Below are 20,252 nucleotides of genomic sequence, written 5' to 3'. Positions count from 1 at the left end.
TCTGTTGGTGTCTTGTCTTGAGTCGTCCTTCACTTCTGACTGCCAGTGACGCGTTATCATTTCTCATTGAAACGATGACCGACTGTGGAAATGTTGGCAAAATAGAGACAAGAATTAGTGCTTTGGTTCATTGATGGCAGGGTTTTTTTTAACTTATCAGACTTCTAAAGTTTGTTTGTGAATTGAAATGTTCTTCTATGAGACGTCCAGGACATACTTTTCTCAGAATAAATATTTGTGCCTGGGACTTTTGAACTCACGTTGAAACGTATTGTGAAGATCGAGAATCTATACTAAACTAAACTAAACTAAAACTAAAACAAATTAAACAAATGAAGAAAAAGTGGATTAAATAACACAGATTAGACTTTTATGTTGATAAAAAGATTCATTCAAAGTTTCATAAACTATTCAGACTAAGAAAAAAAATTAATAAGTACAGATAGTTGTTGCTTATAATCTTCCATATTTCTTCACTTTCATTGGCTGTAGTGATTTGCAGAAATCATGCAAACCAATCATACCAAGTTTTGGTTTTAACATTTTTTTGCTATTTATTTTATATTTTACTTCCAAATTTCATTCTAAATATTTGTTATGAATTACGACATGAAATTTATTTTGAATTTGTACTTATTATAGTTTATAACGATTAAATAATTTTAAAGATTGTTTCGAATAATGTCCAAACGGACTGAGTTGTTTATTTTGCTCACTTGTCCATATAAAGCCATATCAAAATTACACACAATATACAAAAGATGCAACAGAACGAAATAACAAATGCACGGCTGTGGTCAAATAAAAGTAAACAAATATCTACCATCTGGATTGCCGTTATTTAAAGTTCTAGTATTCAGATTTAGCACCCCGTTACGCCGTTCAAGTGGAACCTAAGAAAGAAGCTCCTTTCGTAGCGTTCGAAGTGTTTCGCTACTTCGCTGCGGGAGTCTTTGAACTTGAACCAATTGGAGCAGCATTAATTTTTTTATTGACCTTTTCGTCCCTCTTTCAAGCCATCGGCTTTGTTCCCCCTCGAGTGAGGGCACGTGCGAGGGCAACGGTGTATCGTTGCGCCCCTTTTCGGGGGTTGCTTGTTCGTACACGAGCAGGGTTGTGTGCTAGGGGTTGAGGCAGTTACCCGCGAGCGATGTTCAGGATCGGGAAATGCCCTCCACTAGCGGAAGGAAGGGTCCACCAACGATCCCGACGATCCTTGGCTTCAGGGGAGAGAGAAAGGAGCGAAACAGGAGCAAACGGCGCACGATAGGTCAACATACCGTCGCAGTACGCGCAGGACGCTCGATCGGTGCAGATCAAATAAACAGAAGCCTTCTGCGGAGTGGAGTGTTGCGAGTTGGGACAGTGAAGCTTGAGAAATCCGGAAGAAGATCGCGAACCGGCGGCGCGACGTGCAATGGAGCAGTTCACCATGATGGGCATCGATCGGCTGAGTTCGTACGCACCGATGGGAGTACCGATGGGTGGTGTCGGGTACGGTTCTCACTACCCAACGCCCGACACTTCCCTCTGCCGGAGCAGCTACACCGCCTCGTCCGCGGGCACGAGCCCTTCCTTTTCCGGTCCGGAGCTTAACCACAGCTACCACACACTTGGATACCCGGATGTCCTGTTCGATGGGACGGAATCGTTCGTACCGCTCGAGTCCACCGAAACCAGTCTAGCGCTGTATCACGCAACTACTCCACCGGATCCGGTGACATCTGGTCCGCAAAAGGCGACTCAGTCAACTCCGACGATCGTGCGAGAGTCCGAATCCGCCAATGGAACGTCCACCAATCGGAGGATGATGGCGAAATCGCGCCGATCCTCGTCGTCCCTGCACAAGGGGCGCAAAAGGGAGTCAAGTGTGTGCAACACCTCCACCAACGGCTCCACCACCCCGCCCAGCCCGACTGTGTTGAAAAAGCGCCGCCTAGCGGCGAACGCGCGCGAACGGAAACGGATGAACAGCCTCAACGTGGCGTTCGACCGGTTGCGTGAAATCGTGCCCTCGCTCGGTCCCGACCATCGGCTGTCCAAGTTCGAGACGCTGCAGATGGCGCAGACGTACATCAGTGCGCTAAGTGACCTGCTGGAACGGGGCGCCGACGCTACCACCTACAGCCTGTTCGACAGCCTCACCGAGTCACCGTCGGGCGGCTCCAACGACACCAACAACAACACCAGCACCAACAGCAGCAACGGCCATACGACGGCGACCGACGGTTCGTCCTGCGGTCAGCTGTTGCTCCTGCGAGACGGCGACGACTCACTGGATGGACGATTCCTCGATCTAGCCTACGTTTGAGCTCTTCGCCCGAGGAAAGAAAACAGACAAATTGAACAGTGATAAAGCGTGAGTGAAAAGATTCTTCTGTCGTGACACCGTGACTACGGTCTTATCAAACTGATTGCGACCGCATGATTCGAGGAATAAGCTAGTCGTAAGTGTTTGTGTATTTTTAATTTCTTCTACCGTTTCTCCAAAGTGAACCGCAAAATAGTCAGTAAGATGAAACGAACTCTAAGTGCCCAACATAGTGAATTTTAACGATACTTGTAAAGATCCTAGCAATAAATAAAGACGTGGACTATAAAACCCTAAGCGTTCGCAATGTTTCATAAACAGCATGATGATAACAAGTTTACCAAGTTTATAATTTTTTTTGAAACACCAAAATCTTTTTTTTTTGCAATATTAATATTATAGTAACGATAAACCATAGATTGTTTTAAATCCATATGGTATTGCTCAGAATAAAAATCTAATTTAAAAAATTCTGTTGAATATTTTGCTTACATTTCTAACCTCCTTGAGAAAAATTAAAACGGAAATTAGCACTCATAAAGACCATTATTGACTATTTCTATACATATTTAACAACACATTTACACGGCTAAACAAGAAAGTTACAAGAATTTGGGTATATGCTATCAAAAGCTTCAACCACATGAATGATCCATTTTATAGATATTTGTCACATTATTGATCGAAAACCTTTCACAAATTGGGACTCATACCGTTAGTGTGCGCAAGCAGCACATTTATCATTTCGCTGTTTCACGGCACCGTGTCCGAAAGATGGCAAATATAGATCAACCCCGGGCCCACCAAAGATCAATACACTAGCTGTAATTGAAAAACCGTTCCCACTTCCGTTCACGGGGCGATGTTCCCATTCGTCAGCCAAGCTCGATCGTACCGCTTCCGGACGCGATAAGCAACAAATCTCACACCCTTCGGAACGCTCGGACTCGGTCCTGGGAGTCGATCAAACCCAACGGCGCTACACTTCCGGCTCCCCGGATATTGCTTCCGAGCCCGTACCACATCGGTTCTGACTTGCTGTGGACGTTAGTTTATGTTTTCGGGGATTCCTCCCGCGGGGTATCTCTGGCGACCGGGGATGGTGGCGACCCCCGCAAAGGGAATTCCCCATGGGAATGGAATTTTTCGGAAGTGTGTCTGGTTGCGGAAGTGAGATTGGCTGCCGTTGCCTTGTTGTTCCACGGTGCTTCGTAGTACGTACCGTGATGCTCTTTTCCACGCGAACTGCAGCGTCACGCGCCGGCACGACGTCGGTGGAAATTTGAAGAATTTCCAATAACACTTCGGCGTACCGAAGGGTTGTTTGAACTTTACCGCACGAGTTTGTAGAGTAGCCGGTGGGTCGGTTTCTGCACTCGGTGAGATCATTTCCCTGTAGTCACCGGTCCGAGGAATCCGATAAGTTTTCGTGAATACTTTCGGAAAGAATTCACAACTGAACAATTGTTACCAGTGTTTGGGTTTGGAAACATTCAATTGGTTGGAAAACTTCGTCGCGAGTGTTTTTCATGAGAGCAAAATTAAAGAACTTAGAGAAAATGATGTACACTTCTATTTCTTCAACCAGTAGTGGGATAAACCACTTCAACAGAAGTACCTATTTTGTTTCTCAAAGTATTAGGCAACTAAATTTTGTTTAGGACAGCAACAACTTTATCAATCCAGTTCTAGTTTTTGGTTAATTCTTTGAAGAATCCAGTTCCAGTTTTTGGTTAATTCTTTAGGCCCATAAGAGCTGCTACTAAATTCATGTTGTTAGAATCTTTCACGTATATGTATTTTTATTCATACATTTAATCTATTGTTAGGGATAATATTACTTAAATTAACAATTAGACTATTTATTGCCATCATATTATAATGTCATTATTATACAAGAGCTACAAACTTCTTTATTCGTAACAAACGTTCCAGGTAAATTTAATTCCGTTTGCAACACTTGGCAGGAAAATCTCTGTGGGAAAACACCTTCAGTAACGTACAATGAGCAATAGGCATGGAACCGCTACAATTGACGCACGGCAAGCGTACAATTTATCTTACGATACCTTTGCGCCACAATCCGAATGGAAGTTGTGGCCATGGCGAGCTTCCTATGCTCCGCAGTTCCAGTGGATTCCTCGCGAACTCTCAAGCACCGGCAACGTGCTGCGATGTAAATCGAGTCAATATTTCCCGTTCAGCTTTCACTGACTTCGCCTCCACAAACAAGCGGACTACTCGCGGCCAAACACATCTGCGTTCGGAAGAGAGGTTTTCTTTTCGCATCCTCTCGCATCGATTCCTTATCGTACACAGAGGAAACATCATTCAGGACATCGACTTTCCGCCGCCGGCTTCGTCACGCAGTCACTGGCGATTTGTTTGCGTTGCTCTTCATTCCATCTGGTGCTTCCCTGTTCGGGGCCCGTTGCCAAGGTGCCGTTCGTGTTCCCACGCGTCCATCTCCCCCTCCCCCTCGGGTCGTGATTTGTGCGTCGATAGCTTGTGATTGTGCAATATCTCATGCAAATACATCCAGCACATCGGCGGCTGCGGTCTCACGTGCGCGGGTGTTACATGCGTTACACCACGCTGAAGCATACCGGACGACATGTTTCGAAACCCACGCCTGCTGCTGCTCGATGCAAAACAGAAGCCCGAAAGCCGAGCGAGCGATGCAAAGCAGCGCAAACTAAACAGGAAAAATCACACCCCAATGCTCCCACAAAAAACAAACACACATCCAACGCGACCGCATCCAGTGGAAAACAATTCAATTTCCGCCGGGTGGCGTTGTTCGATAGGTGAAGCAGGCATCCATTGTATAGACACCGAACCGCCCCGTTCGAATGTCTTGTTTATCCACGCGCGCCCATAATTGGATATAAAGTTTAAACCGTTCCGTCAGCCGTCAAGTGACAAGTTTGGTACACTCCCATTTGTCGTTTAGAGTTGCTTATTTTTAGCATTCCCGTGCCGCAGATTCTTTAGGAAAGGAATATGTTTCACCGCAGTACAGATTAGTACTCCTTTTTTGTTCTGTTGGGTGTATGATGATATCATTTAGCAATTTGTTGGTTAAATATCGAAAGAATCATCCATTGACGAAGGGTTATCAAATGAAAGTTTCGGTAGAAACCAGTGAAAACATGAGTTAAATTTTTCCCGAATGTTTCAAATATCGCACGATCACATTTTCAATTATGGGTGATGGTCAATTTCGTGAAATTATTTTTCCTGAATATTTAAAACACCTTTCCGATACAATGAGACTAACAAAAAGATCAAAAATGTAAAGTTTTTTTTGGAAAGGTCGCTGAACTCTGCATCGGCGATAAACAAAACAAAGCGGTACGGCACAACCCAGCATTAGGTTCCCACCAAAAATGATTACCCGCCAGCGAAGCATCAGTTTAGAAGGATGCAGCGAAACTAAGTCCGAAGGGATGTGCAAAGCATGGCCCTAATTGCACTTAATTTGCGCCGCTGTTTCCAGCTCTTCTCTTTTGTGTCGTTACATCGTCTATTGTGTAGCTAGAAGGCAAATTATCCTGCAACCGCATATCGGTATGCCAATATCTTTTTTGCTACCATATTTTATATGAACAAAAGCGCTTTTACTCTGCATCGAACAACAATACCGACCAATTTTGTGGCGTTTCAAAGCCAACGAACGAGGGGCAATGCACTGTGTTATGCAATTCCTTAGAGAAACACATTGTGATTCCGGTATTAAAAAACCTCAATCATCGCACGCTGTGGAAACGTAGGGAACATGTTTTCTGAACATTTTGCCGGCAATTGCAATTAGATCGACCTGCAATCTGCGGCAACTTGCTGCCATTTCCGGAACTGATAATTCTTCCTTCCCACGATCGCATCGATCGATGTCGTCCTGGCGGTTGTATGACTTACCGTGCATTAAATGCGGGTTTATTCCTGGAAGAAAACGGAAAACTTTTGTTGCGGTTTCCACCGTCAGGCAGATGTCCGAACCATATGTACGAAGGAAGGAATAATTTTATAAAGCCATCGCAATTAAAATAGACCATTTATTGATGGTTAATTTTTATACCATTGTATTTGGAACATTGCTTTTTTTCGTAACTTCACCATTCATTTTTAATTTTTCAGCGTGTAATGGTATATATGGTGTTTTATTAAACTAATTTATTGCTAAACATTACCCAGAGGAAAGCTTAGTAATGCCTTGAATTAAAAAGAAGAATATTTACTTTAACAAATTCTAACAATAAGTTCGGATAAGAATAAGAAAAATGAAAAAATAACTAAGATATAAACATTTAATCGTAGAAGGTACCACATACCACGTAGAGGATACCACGATGAATAAAACGTTCAAATAATTCATCCAACTAATTGCTGTTTGTAGCGTTGCTTCTAAATAGGTTGTCGTTCAAACATTTTATTTGTCTTTCATGGAAAGCGCCAAAAACCGCCAGGAACAATCGACATCAATTGCACGTGGAACGTAACTCAAGAGGAATGTAAACAGGCAAACTTGAACACCATCCATCATGAGTTTGGTGCGATGAGGATGTCACTATCTACGATGGAATGGTACAGACGTAATAGAAATCATTCAGACGTTGAAGAGAATCGAATCAATTCCGATCATGATCTAGTTGAAATGGAATTTGTCTGTTAGAAAATTTGTGTTATGTATCTCACAACTGTCAGCAGTGTAATCTAATAAATTGCGACGGACATGCTATGATGATCTTCGTGATGTCGTTTTCGGTAAAGCGATTGCAGTTCAAGTTGGAGCTCAAGATGGATAGGAAAATATTTGATGCATTTGTTCCATTATTAAACTAAGAACATTTAAAGGTATTTTTGCAACTTATCTAATGTTGCCAACTTGTATGTGTCTCTATTTAATATTTTAAATCCAAAAAGGCCAGAAGTCAACAGATAATGGCATTTAAACAAATGTCTTTTAAATAACATCCTAGTACGCAGCCTAGATGTATGCAAAAGTCAGTGCACGTTTGGCTGCGTACGTATCATGTTGGCTGAGGAATTTTTAAAATGAATGATTTATGAAAGCATGATCATTTTTAAATAGTTTTTTATTCTTTGTACGCTTACTTATGTTAAAAATATCAATCAATCAAGAAACGAAGAAATCTTATCTTCTTTCTGGAATATTTCCGCATTCAACAGTCAGTTTATTTGACAGCCGAAAACGCATTAGTCCTAGTCCATTAGTCGAAAGAATACTTACCTTTTGATCAATTCCTAGCCGAAGAATCCCTCATTCTTAATTTTCTTTCTTCCGTTGCATTTTGTAAACATCATGTAAAAGTAACATCATCATCTCATGCCAAATAAAATGAAATTAAAATGCCATTAGAAAAAAGTCAAAAGTGTTAACCAGTTTTATCGTTTTGCAATATCTCTAACAGTGTGATTAACTTTGCAATGGTTTGTTTGTATATTGGTTTATTTTGTTTTCTTCGCCCGCATACCAACACCGTTGGCATTTGCTCTTTTATTAGTTTTTTATTAATTTTTTTTAGTACATTTTATTTTTTTCTCTCCTCGCGCACCTCCATTTCTCCCTAACGATTTTGTTTCCGACCGGCGCGCCTCGCGGCCGCCCGGCGCCGTCACGGTCTGCTGGCCATAAAACGAGCACAAACAGACACACATCATCTTCAGTTTGAGTTTATCTGTGTGTGTGTGTGTATGTTTGCTCAAAGTCCACTATTAGCTTCGATCTCATATATAATACTAATGTACTTGAATTACTTCATCTGTGGTGGTCACAATTACAACGGTTTGGTAGGATTGGACATTAGCCGCTCTCTGACCGGCGATGGCTTTCGGGAGGGGTTAATTACAAAGCTGAGCCAGCTGATTGTGCAGGGCATTGCACCCCGCTGCTGGCGTCTACTGTGGGAGTCAATAGAAAAGGGGTAGAAAGGATCGTTGATCTAGCTCGATCGGAGGAGCTACGGTAGAACGAAAAGATCTCGAAAAGCGATCGGGCTCCTGCTCACTGCGACGCTAGACGTCTTCGGTATCCTTAGCGTTGCCCCCAGCCTTTGGGCAGTACGGTGACGGGGTGATTTTTAATTTTCGTTTGATCGAAAGGCTGGGAAACGGTCCACCACCGGTCAACCGCACACTAGATCTAGGCAGTGCTGCCAATGCTGGCGGGCAAACATCAGCTAACCTCACAAGCTAGCCGCAGTCGAGCGGAAGTTTTCCCCGTAAGACAGTTCCTTCCGGATCTGCTGGAGGAATGGCTTCTGGCACAAACCGTACAGCGGAACCACCGGACACTACCGTATCGCCATTTCGGAGAGCTTTTCGCGGTTTCGAGCAGATGAGCTTCCCGTCCATTCCGTCACGCTCGGCTTACTAAGGTTTAAATCAACTCCGATCCGATCAAGTGCTCCGCGGGGACGCGGTGATCGTCGGTGCTTGGATTGGATGAACCCTCCGCCATTCACGCGAGCCTCTACTTATTGCGCCTGCTAGTGTGTCCTACTGCTTGCTGTAACTGTGTGGCTGGGCACCGCTTAACAATAGGTCACATCAGTGGGGTCATATACAAAGTAGGTGCATATTGATACGTTGTGCATGTATACTAACGCTTCACATATACGTAAATGCAGATGTAGTCATAGTAGTAACCATCGGTTCGACTTATTTTGGCATCAAATGTCGTAAATATACTTCTACTTCCCTGCTTCTACTGCTTGTATCATACATTACCATCCTGGAACAAATGTGTTGAAAGAGCTTTTCCCGTGCTTGATGGCGTTGATGGCCGTCTGCATTACTGTCGACAGCAACAGCTTAACTGATCCTTCAGGGTGCATTGTGGGGTACTGGTTATTCTCTTTTTCGAAAAGGTGTTTATGGAGGTTGCCAAAGTGTAATTGTCTGGGCAACGCCGTTTAGGAGGAATGGAGACAAAAATATGATAAAGTTTATCAAAGATCCGTGACTTATATGTTGAGGTACTAATGAAGTTTCTTCGAGGGTACTAATTAAGTTTCCTGGGTAGAAGTACTATCCATCGAAGAAAATATTAGGTGATTTACTGTAATTTGCAAATATTTCAACAAAACCTTGAACGTTCCATAAGCTTTACACACCTTCAAAGCAAACCAAAATCTGTTCTGGAATGTTGCACATTTTCCGAAGATCGCCATCGCGTTAGTCCACTCGTTTGGTGGTAGGAGGAAGGTTTCTGGTTCATATTACTTTTGTGTTTATTTTCAAACGTACACCGAAAAGCTTACACAGTAGAGTTTAGTTTAGTTGATTAGAGTAGAATATTTAGTATGCCAATTTCGTTCGATCGATTGCCGCCGAAACAGCCGTGTGCTCCACCCCGAGTTTTCGCCCCGCCAGACACCAGCCACCACAACCACCAGCCAGACCACAACCACGTCCACAGTAAACTGTCCGTCGTGTGCATTTTCGAATGTGACAAGTCGGACGAACAACAACGTAAAATTACATCCTACCGGAGCAGGTGGAAAAAGCCGAGCGCACCAGGGTTTGCTTGAACCAGTTGAACATTGACACTTCTTCTTCGGCAGGGGGAGGGGCGTCCCCAAGAACGTCCACACCGGGCACACAGACACATAACACACATGCCAAATGCCGGTGCAGGCGAAGGGATGGATGCCGCCCGCGTAAGGTCGCACCAACCCACGTCCGTTGGGCGGGATGGGTGGACCGGGTCGTTTTGGGTCGGTAATGTACGCTAGATATGCACTATGTATGCAGTATGTATTGTATGTTTATAAATATATGTATTGTAGGTAAGAATCTGTTCTCTTTCCGTCCGTTTGCTAGTGCATCATATAAAACTCTTAAGTCACCACCAGAGCAGCTAGGTCGCATTGTTTTTGTGTGTTCCTTCTTTGCAAACGGTTTGCTTTTACAAAACGCATCGGCTAAAGGTTTAGTAGTTCCGTGTTCCGTTATCAGCCGCAGCCGGAGACCAGTGTTTTCTCCCGTTTTCCTCGGTTGTTGTGGTTTTCCCGTTCATTCCGGTAGCATTATTCGGTCGCATGGTCCTTATTGATCGTGTCGCGGTCTGTTTTCTCAAGAGGATTCGAAAGGAAAGGTCGACAGGTTGCAACGGATTGGACTAACTAGGAGCAACTAACGAAAGTCACACATAATCAAACACATTCCAAACGTTAAATAAAACCGAATAAAATGAACACAAACGACGGAGGAATCATGGATTAAGTTTAACAACTAGTCTACTGGAACAAATCATTCGAAATCGAACAGAGGTGGGTTGTGTTCTTAACGGTTCAGCTCATTCTGTGCTCATCCCCATTTCTGGAACAGACCCATGCGCTGGCAGCGACAGTTGGAGCCCCACAAGTTGCAGCGGCAGGAACTGTTGTGGCAGCAGTCGTTCGACCGATGGTCACAGTTGCCACCCCGCGGAATGCAGCCCCTCCGGTACACCTGGATCAACGAGGATCGTCTGAAAATGGCAAAGAACAAAATCAGTCATAATTTAAATAAGCAATAATTAAATTAACTTCTCAATCCCCTTAGAGATATATAGTTTAGTTTCTAATAAGATTGATTTCTTTCAGAATATACAATTATTGTAAGTGAAAGAAAAAATCAGGCCTTCGATTTGGTGAATTCACAAATGATGAGAATAACAACTCTTTTCAGGAATTTGAACCAAACTTAACGTTTGGGGATTTTGAACATTCGAATAGGGAAAAACATCATTGGAACACTTTGTCTCACGTTTACTTACTCTTTCAATTAGTCTTATGGGATTCGAGACCCTGTGTGAGATTTGAATCTCTGAGCAAAATTCGAATCCCTGATTAAGATTAAAATCTCTAAAATCTCAGTGGGGATTAGCAACTCTTTTAATCGCTCATTTACTCACTCACACATCACTAGAATTTATACAATACTGGTTTTTAATGTCACCAAATATGAATGTGTTTAGTTTGGGGGGGTCCGCGACAGCCGAGCGGTAGCGCCGGTTAGAAAATCGGCCCATGAGCGCCGAGGCTCACCACCTCGACGGCGTGGGTTCGAATCCCAACCGAGACCGGACCCTCCCCTGTACGAGAGGACTGACTATCCACGTACGTACAACAGGGAAACAAGTCTCGTAAGCCCTTAACGGGCAGGCATGACCAAGAGGTCGTTTACGCCAAGAAGAAGAAATATGAATGATTCATTCATTTAAATTTATGTTAAAAGTTCAAAAATAGTAGCAAAAAGTAAGCGTTTATGAAAAACTTTTGAAATAGGAAAAATGCGAACTTGTTTACCTTATTAATTAGATGGAAAATTTTGGATTCATTTGAATGGAAAATAGCGTTAATTGATTTAAAAATAATTTTTATAAGAGAATTCATAAAAATGATTTTTTTTAATGCATTGATTCGGCTTCAGTCAATAAAATATGGCACGAAACTAGCAGGAAAGCTACTGAAAGTTACAGATTAAGGATTTCTTTGCCTTAAACACTCGCCAATATCATAAAAAGAAGATTAATAAATCAATAAACCCACGAAAATCGATCATACTGTATGTGTGAACAAGGCAATATTTTTCCTCCTATAAAAAAGCACCAGTCATTAACGAGCAAGATAAGCTGACGCGGCCAGAACAAGTCATAACGCCGATTTCATCTTTGCAAATCACACCCAAAACACCCACATCAATGACAAGCGACCGTCATAAGCGCCAAGGTCCCATCAAAGAACCAACCGAACCGAGGCTATCAATCAACCGACAGCTTTTATTTTAACACGACCGAGCAAAGCCACCGCGTCACTGGAGCGGTAAAACAAAGCCTAAAAAACCGAAACTCACTGTTCATTAGCCTTGTCAACATGGGAAGAAAAAAAAAATGGGTCAGCGCTTGACTTCCACGGCGAGAAGCATGTTTGACAGGGCGTATTGAGGAACCGATTATCGGTACGCGAACATAAATCGCTTAAACTGAACGTCCTTATCACCAGCTTCCATTGCGCCCCAGAGCGCGTGGGGGATGGGAAAAGCTTTTCGTTAATCCTCCCCCCTCCATCCACACACATGGCACATCACACTAAACGCAAGGCAAACATGCGGCGAGGCTTAGATTGTTGTGATTGCGGAACCGTAATTCGCCAAAATTATGTTAAAGTGCCAACGAGGGAAGCAACAAAAAATGGCATGTATGACGCATTCTGCGATAATAAAAACGTTATCGCAGATCGAAATGAGGCAACAGAAAGAAAGAAAAGAAATTAGGAAAAAAAAATTTCCGAGCAAAAAAAGGGTCGCCTTTGAATGTAGTTTTAATCATACCTAAATTGAATTATTTCGTAAATGTGTATACAATTTAGAATTAAATAAAACGTTGTGACGGGCACACAATAAATATTGCATTTGATCTTTATCTTATAAGATTACATGTGTTACTATCATTAAAATGTCATAGACACCACTTAACAGAATTCCTACCTCCAGAAACCATGTACGAACAAACTGCTGGATATATACGGATACTTAAAAAATAGTAGAAATGTACCCAAGTGTTTTAAAAACATTTTTCTAGGCAATCTAACGATTTATCTCTCACTGAGTTTTATCCTATTTCGTTCAACGTACCATGCCGTCCGTGCCAACGCATAGCTGACATTTGAGGAGGAACGCATAGCTGACGGGCTCCGGGAGGCGTTGATCCGGAAAAATTTCACAACCAATAACGCCCGAGCTCTTCGGAGGGCTGTCGCTAAGAAGAACGTTTCGGACGGTCGACTCGCGTGACGCGGGGAAAACCATTTCTTCGACCCATCTTTTCCGGGCTCGGAGCGTACACGGTCCCTTACGATACACGATCAGCTTTTCCCTAGGAGTGCATTCGCTAACGGTTGGACGCAGGAAAGTGGAATCAACTGTCCTTGTGTCTGTGTGTGTGGGTGTGATTTCACATGCCTCTCGTGTTATTTTTCGCTTTTGAAATTTGCTTTTATTTTCCTCTCGATAAGTTCTGTTTCCATCGTACGACATGCGACTTGCTTTTTATCAGCTTTGTGGCTACTGTTTTGTTTTCACGTCGCATTTTCCACACGCTTTCGAACATCCTCTTAAAGCTTCTCCAACTTGGAAAAACTCCTTGGTTAGCTCTTGGTTTTTTTTTTTTTGTTCTTTTAATGCTTTCCACTCCAAACTCGTGTTCGCATGGAGCATCAGCTTGTTGACAAATGGAATTTTCATCACGTCTCAAATTGGTGGTAATATTTATTTTGTTTTATTCCCTTGCTTACACCGATGTCGGCTTCCATGCTTCGAATCGATCATCTGGTCTATATTTATCAAACCTATCGGGAAGATGTTCTTCATGTCACGGAATGGTTTCATGTTCTATTATTGGATAATGGTGTTAGCCAGTATGAATTTTATGCTTCTTTTTTACTGCATTTTATACGGTCGCATCCGTGTAGAATTGAATATGTATTACCAACTAGTACTAGTTATTGTTATCAATGCAGAGAAATGCTAATTAAAATGGTTTTGGTAACAAAAATTTGTATAACTGATAAACTTCTTGTTTCTCGTGATTATTTAAATTTATGAAGTGCTTTTCTGTCTTGCTCATATTTGGATGCAAAAATTTCGTGTATGGAAATGGAACATGTTCTGTAAGTTGGTTCATTAGTCTGAATTGAATTAAATGAAGAAACGATCCTCAAAGAGAGGGTTTTTATATTACACACAAATAACTTCATAGTTCTTTGATTTATACTAGATTAAAATTATTTAATCTATAGAGTTCATGCTTTATTTCCGTATTGCATGAAGTTAAATCACCACAACTCTCAAATTAAATACTTCCTAATTTAAATGATTAAGAGAACGCCACATTCTCCACATTGAAAAACTTACTTTGAGGCTCCAGATTGTAGGTAGTTATCCAGCAGGCCATCGTCCGTTAGACTCGCCCGGTCGGTGTCTTCCACATCGTCTGCAAGTACAAGAGTCATTTATATCATCAGTACACCGGAAACTATTCAACGACGCATTCAATTCAACTATTTCAGTACGAGAGCACTCAAGAAATTATACTCAATTCCGCGCGGCGTACACGTTCGGGGAGGGAAGGAAGAGGAAAAAAGCTATCAATTGCCCCTTCCACTGGACGTCCAAGGACGCTCTACTCCGGATAGATTAATCTCTCGGCCATGCGACGGGCAAAAATGGAAATCAGCCATCGGCCGATCGGCCACTTGATTGACCGTCGCTGATGAAGTGATCAATCTTTCTGCTGCCGGAAAATGTGTACCCACACACTGATGTGAGACCCGCAAAACGCAAGGTTTCGAATCCCAAAAATGGCACGCATACGTTCGGCATCCAAGCCGCCCCCCCTGGCGGGTAACCTTGGTGTCCCATTACTGACCAGCGTTATCCTTCAATTATCTCTCCCGTCGAACATTCGACCCCCCCCCCCCCCCCCCCCCCCTCCTTGGCTTCGAGAGGGTGGCCCACGCTGCGATGGGTTTTCCATTAATTTTCCCGCCACTCGAAAACAACAAAATGACGCAGGGGAAGAAAAAAGAAAAACGACATGGAGTGGAGCCATAAACCGGAAATTATCACCACCGCGCGTTATCAGCCTATCGCCCCTGAGGGACGCTGGTGATGGATGAATCGGTGACGAGACGGCCAGTTGAACTAAACAAGAACTGAAGCGCTATGTGCATAGGGTCATACGGAAATTTACACATAAAACGTACCCAGTTGTAACAATATGTCGTTGATGTGGAAGCGACACTGGAATAAACTTAAAGCCGGAAATAACTAAATTCCGAGAGTTCACAATAAGAATACTTACAATGCAAAGTTGAGAGATTTTAGATAAGCGAATTTATTTTACTATTCAAATTTAGTATTTACTCTAACCGAGCAGAAACGAAAATTATAGAAACAATAGATTCTATCTAACCAACAATCGTATTTTAAATTCAATTAAAGCACAAAGATTTGTCTTGGATCGATTTAAGTAGAGTTCATTAAAATTTAATTTACCAAACTTTACACAAATACAGCATTGCACGCTTAGTAATGTTGTAACAATCAATGCACAAACGATTTGTGGTTTGATAATTTAAAATTTAAATTTCTACTAAGAACAATATTGAAACAAAAACTTAAAGTTAGACGATTAACTAAACCAAGCGTTCTTGAAAAGAATAAAAGACATGTTAAGTAGAGTATACAGCGAAGTATACAAATGCACCATGTAAAACCTGGCAAGTTGACTGCAAAATGCAGAAAAAAAGAAAACAAAGTAAAGCTTTTGGGACGTGGTGGAAAAATCGGTTGAACTAATCACAAAACAGACATGCCTGTAGAATGGAAAATGCGTCCATTGATCGTTAGTGCTCAGCCGATTTTTTACCCACATGTGACCGTTCGCCGCGGCCACAGCGGTCGATGGTATTTATCGGAAATCGTTTAACGGTACATGAGCTGGTTTTTTCTCATCCTTCCAATCACCAGCACGCGGGCATGTACGTGCCCACCATGCACACATACGCCGGTATAGGAACGAAGTGCGATGTAATTGAGCATAAAGTTGACTTAGTAGCACGAGCCGACGAGGGGGGAAAACCGTACCGGGGAAACGGGGGAAGCCGCTATAAAGGACAAATCGCAGGCCAAACCGACACACGCCACTCCGATGACGTCGGAGGGCGGTGGAATAAAAATTGGCTCCGGGCTGGTTTATGGCTAGTTTATCGGTTGGCTGACGATGGGTGGAGAGGGAGGGGTGGAGGTCCGGGTTTGAAGGGTGATGTAGACATGAGTGGGTGATGTACTAATATGCTACACGGCCAAACATCCGAAGCGTTCGAAGTCCGAACGCTTGGTTGGTGAATGAGGAACGGAAAGGTAAGTCAAGGTGAATGATAAGCGGGAAGGGGATGGAGTGTGGGGTAGGTGGCTTTTTATTTGAAATCGATCGGAAAGTTGATTGATAAGTTGCACGAAAGGACTAAGTCAACAGAGAAAAAAGATCATCAACAGAACACAAACAACAGTTTATTGAATGTGTGTGACGTTAAAAAAGGAGCATCGGATTACACAACAAAACAGGATTGCAAAACTTTTTCCGCTTAATGTTAAACAAGAAAAATTTTCAAATAGTAAAATCTCGTCAAATACCTCTTTTCATTCAACAAAATCGTTCATTTAAAGGATGTAAACGCGTACTCTTCAACACGAATCTTTATATCCTTTAGAAACCAATTTATTAACTTCTTCTGTAAGAAAAGGAAAGAAAACGGCTTTCAGCACTAACGTACCCGGATATCCGGTACTCCCAGTTTTTTTTTTCCGAAGCTCGAGCCCAGCTTTGGCCCTGCTCCGTGAACCCTATCCATCCCTATTGCAACAGGTTTCCGATTTGCCGAAAACCCCATCAAACCGCAAAGGAAATCCTGAGCCTCACAAGCCATGAGCTTCACGAGCCGTGAGCTTTGTTGGTTTCGAATAATGGGAATTGCATATCAATTCCCTGATTTGACTACCGGTTGAAGCATGTGGGAAGCTCCGTGGTTGTCTCCCCGCTGAAAAGACGTCTCTTTTGAGGAGTGAATTTTGTCGGTGGTCTAAGAAAATGTTTCATTGTGTCTTGTCCTTTCAAAATCCAAAAGAGATACTCATGTACTCTAAACGACGTGCCTCTATTGTGATGATGAATATGGCCAAGAAAAGGACGGCTCAACGAGGTACAAAGATGCCAAAAAGTAATTGTGTGTAAGAAATACATGGCGACGGCTAATTTTTAAGGCAAATGTTTGAATTAAAAGAAGAAGGTTGCTTCTCAGAAACTGTGGTTTTTAAAGATATTAACATGATAAAAATTATAAAGCTGTTCCATTTTGTCCCGAACTACGAAGCCACAGGCACGACAATATAATTTTAATACAAAGTATAAATTATAAAACAACGCTCCTACACGACAACGAATAAAAGAACGCAATTCTTGCAAACATAAGTTCAAATTGTGTGGGCGTGTGATATTTTTCTCTCTCTTTCGGCCTCCTTTTCCTGCGAGGCCACTAAATCTCGGCCCTAGACAAATTCCTTAACTTCATGGTCCTCACTTTTAGGGTTTCTTTTCTAGCGTTGCACACTCAAGCCGCCTCTTTGCTACCCCCTCGCGGTCGGGCCACCCATTAGTTGAAAAAGTAACACTCTCATCATATTTTACCACATTTTTCCCGCATCCCATTTGACATACTCAGCCCCGTACACACCTACATACATGAGACACGTCAAGGATTGCCACCAGATTCCGTCTCATCGGCATGAGGCACAAAATGCCTCGAAATCCCAAGCCACCGCCCGGAAAGGAGCGGCAGCCCGAGGGCAGGCATACACTTGGACGGCATGAAAGTTGGCCTGCTTTTGGCACGATGGAACGTGTTAACTTTTTTGTTTCTTTTTTCTGCTGAAATGGCACGAAAACTTTGCTTCAGCTAACCCGCTTGGCCAACCGAGCAGGGTGTTGAAAAGCTTGAGACAAAGAGGGAGAGAGAAAGAGAGAAACCCGGAGCAAGTGACGCTACAGATTAAACACACTATTAAAGTGGCAGGATCGGATCGTGAAAGTCAAGTGCTGGAAAAGCGGCATTAAATTGCCTGATAAAGCAACGCCACAGTATAGTTTCGCTTGTCCAGATTTGGGAGCGGGAAAAGCCTCCGTGATTAAGCCGGATGACCATATGGTAGGGTAAAGGATAGGTTTTCACTATTCCTGCGATGGAAAACGAACCGCAGCCTCCGGAAGAAACTTGGTGTCGAAGTCATCAAAGTAACGCTGTTGATTTACCGAATGCTGGCAGTACGGAACCACATCTAGCTTGTCACTTCATCCTACCCAAAAGCAAAAGCCTTTCAGCAGAAGCAGGCGCTGCGTTTTTTTCTCACGTTATCCACCGTGGATTTTCCTAGCCCTCAGGCTGACATTTATGTCAACAGGCGCACGAAAGGAAACACAACAACGACCACGACAAAGTCGTATCACTGCTGAGACTGAAATCGTGGTGCTTTTTTCGTGCGTTAGCTTTTTTATTCGCAATGCCTTTTTCGTGCATTTGGGCCAGGAAATAGATTGGACACAGCGATGATGATCCGTTTTTTTATATTTTTATAACCTCAATTTTGCCGCACACCCCGCACACACACGCACATAAGCGTGTACTTGGAAAAGACGCGTTGTAGTGGAAGAAAAACATACCATGCAAGTACATTCTCACTAAGGCATCGAAGTACTCGAGGGAAGGAACCGTGTGGCATGCGAAAAGAAAACCATCAACTCGTGAGATATCCTTTTCGGGGGAATGTCGTGGGAGGGTTTTTGGAAAAAATAATACGCAAAACCGAATGGAAGAAGCGAAATAATCACACTTTTAATGTAACTCAATTTGGCACCGGCGGCGTCGATGTTTACTTGAAGTGCGGTAGGATTTTTTTTTCGCACTGTAGGGGAAAGCGTTTCAATATGTACCCCGGTAGGTTATAATTTTAATATAACCAACCGAATGTTATAATTAAAATTGGCATAGTCTGTATTTCATCAAACATTTAAGAAATCTGTTCTGAATATCACAATTTCTAATGCCTTTTCTATTTTTTCGTGTATGTTGAAACCCGATATCGTACTCAGAAAAATATTAGATAGACGAGAAAAAACAGGTGAGGCCTGGAACCTTTGAAAACCTGCAACCGAATTTCATATACCTTTGAGAAAGAAGAGATATTAATTTTAAAGCACATTTTAATTACGAAATGAGGATTAAGCCATCAACAAAATATAAAACTGTACTTATCACCAACAAAACACATAAATAGGGCGTATAACATTGGGCCTTGAAAACTTTAGTAAATTCTATCGCAAAGTGAACGAGAAGAAAATTCATTTAACTACCAAAAGCAGTGTTTGCCACAATTTTCATCAGCTCCATTTAAGGATACGAAATAATCGAACAAATTCTGGAAATATTATCTTCACCTTTAGGGTGCATATTAGAATACCCTTCTCTATTCGTTTTTATCTCCTTCAAAAACTACGATATTATAAAATAAATTTAATGACGAAAAGCATCGAACAGAAACCTCGGATGCTAGGTTGGCTTCATCATACTTAATCAAGAGTGGCGATGAAAAGTAATTCGCACCGATGCATGTTTTCCTTTTCTTGATATACAAAAATAAATATACGTATAACTGATTCGTCACCTCAAGAAGAAGGTGAACTTTTTCGATTAATTTGGCTTCTTTGCTAATGGAAAATGGGAGTATATGATGGGTGGACGGTATCGTGTTCATAACGTTGATTGGCGATACGTACTCGTTACCGTTTTCCAATTTCTTGACAATAATGCACCGATGGTTCACTGTTTTCTTTCATAACTTAGGAATACACTTTTCCGCGTACCGCCGAGAGCAGTGCGAACCAAGCACAAGCAACAGCGCACCTTAAGAAACTCTTCAAGCGAAACCAACGACACTTTTCCACCCTGTTGTGGCAGTTCCGTTCAAGGCGAACAGTTTAATCCCCACTGTGCCGCATTTCCCTGGTGCAGCTGGTGGAAGTGATTGCATTTGGCTCACGCTAGGGTTTTCCTCCGCGCAGTATATTTTCCCTCTTAGAGAGAGTTATTTTTGTTCTCTTGTGCATACAACAACAAAGCTCAAACCAACCAACAAATGGAGTTACCATCGTCCCAAGGTGGCTCGGGGTTGGGTTTAAGTGCAATTTCAATTTCCTGCCACTTCCGGTGGCGAAGGTGGCGAGCCATCCTTGCTCGTGCCGGTGCAAGTGCACCGGGTAAGGAACCCTAAAGCCGCTTCGGCCAGGCCAAAGTACCTTACAGGTCACCCTAAACCGTAGCAT

The 20,252-nt window shown here is 42.6% G+C and overlaps 2 protein-coding genes across 2 annotated transcripts in view; one reads left to right on the top strand and one right to left on the bottom strand.

Annotated features, from left to right (window-relative positions):
• Positions 1-1,417: 1,417 nt before the first annotated feature.
• On the top strand, positions 1,418-2,311 carry LOC131264108 (transcription factor ATOH1-like). The gene has a single exon (XM_058266396.1). The coding sequence runs from the start codon at positions 1,418-1,420 to the stop codon at positions 2,309-2,311; it is 894 nt and encodes a 297-aa protein (XP_058122379.1).
• A 5,406-nt stretch (positions 2,312-7,717) lies between these two features.
• LOC131263508 (U8-agatoxin-Ao1a-like) overlaps positions 7,718-20,252 on the bottom strand; it is a 34,682-nt gene continuing 22,147 nt past the window's right edge. Inside the window, exons 2-3 of the mRNA XM_058265714.1 lie at positions 14,231-14,309; positions 7,718-10,805 (exon numbers count right to left, since the gene is read on the bottom strand). Of these exons, the coding sequence (XP_058121697.1) occupies positions 10,643-10,805; positions 14,231-14,309 (242 nt within the window). The 3' untranslated portion in view covers positions 7,718-10,642. The remainder of the gene's footprint in view (positions 10,806-14,230; positions 14,310-20,252) is intronic.

The sequence above is a fragment of the Anopheles coustani genome, chromosome 2 (assembly GCF_943734705.1).
Source record: "Anopheles coustani chromosome 2, idAnoCousDA_361_x.2, whole genome shotgun sequence".
NCBI classification, from domain to species: Eukaryota; Metazoa; Arthropoda; class Insecta; order Diptera; family Culicidae; genus Anopheles; species Anopheles coustani.
Note: the sequence above shows the minus strand (reverse complement) of the source record. Positions and strands in the feature narration are given on the sequence as shown.

Coding starts and splice junctions, on each gene's coding strand:
- LOC131264108 (XM_058266396.1), top strand. CDS start 1,418: ATGGAGCAGTTCACCATGATGGGCATCGATCGGCTGAGTTCGTACGCA.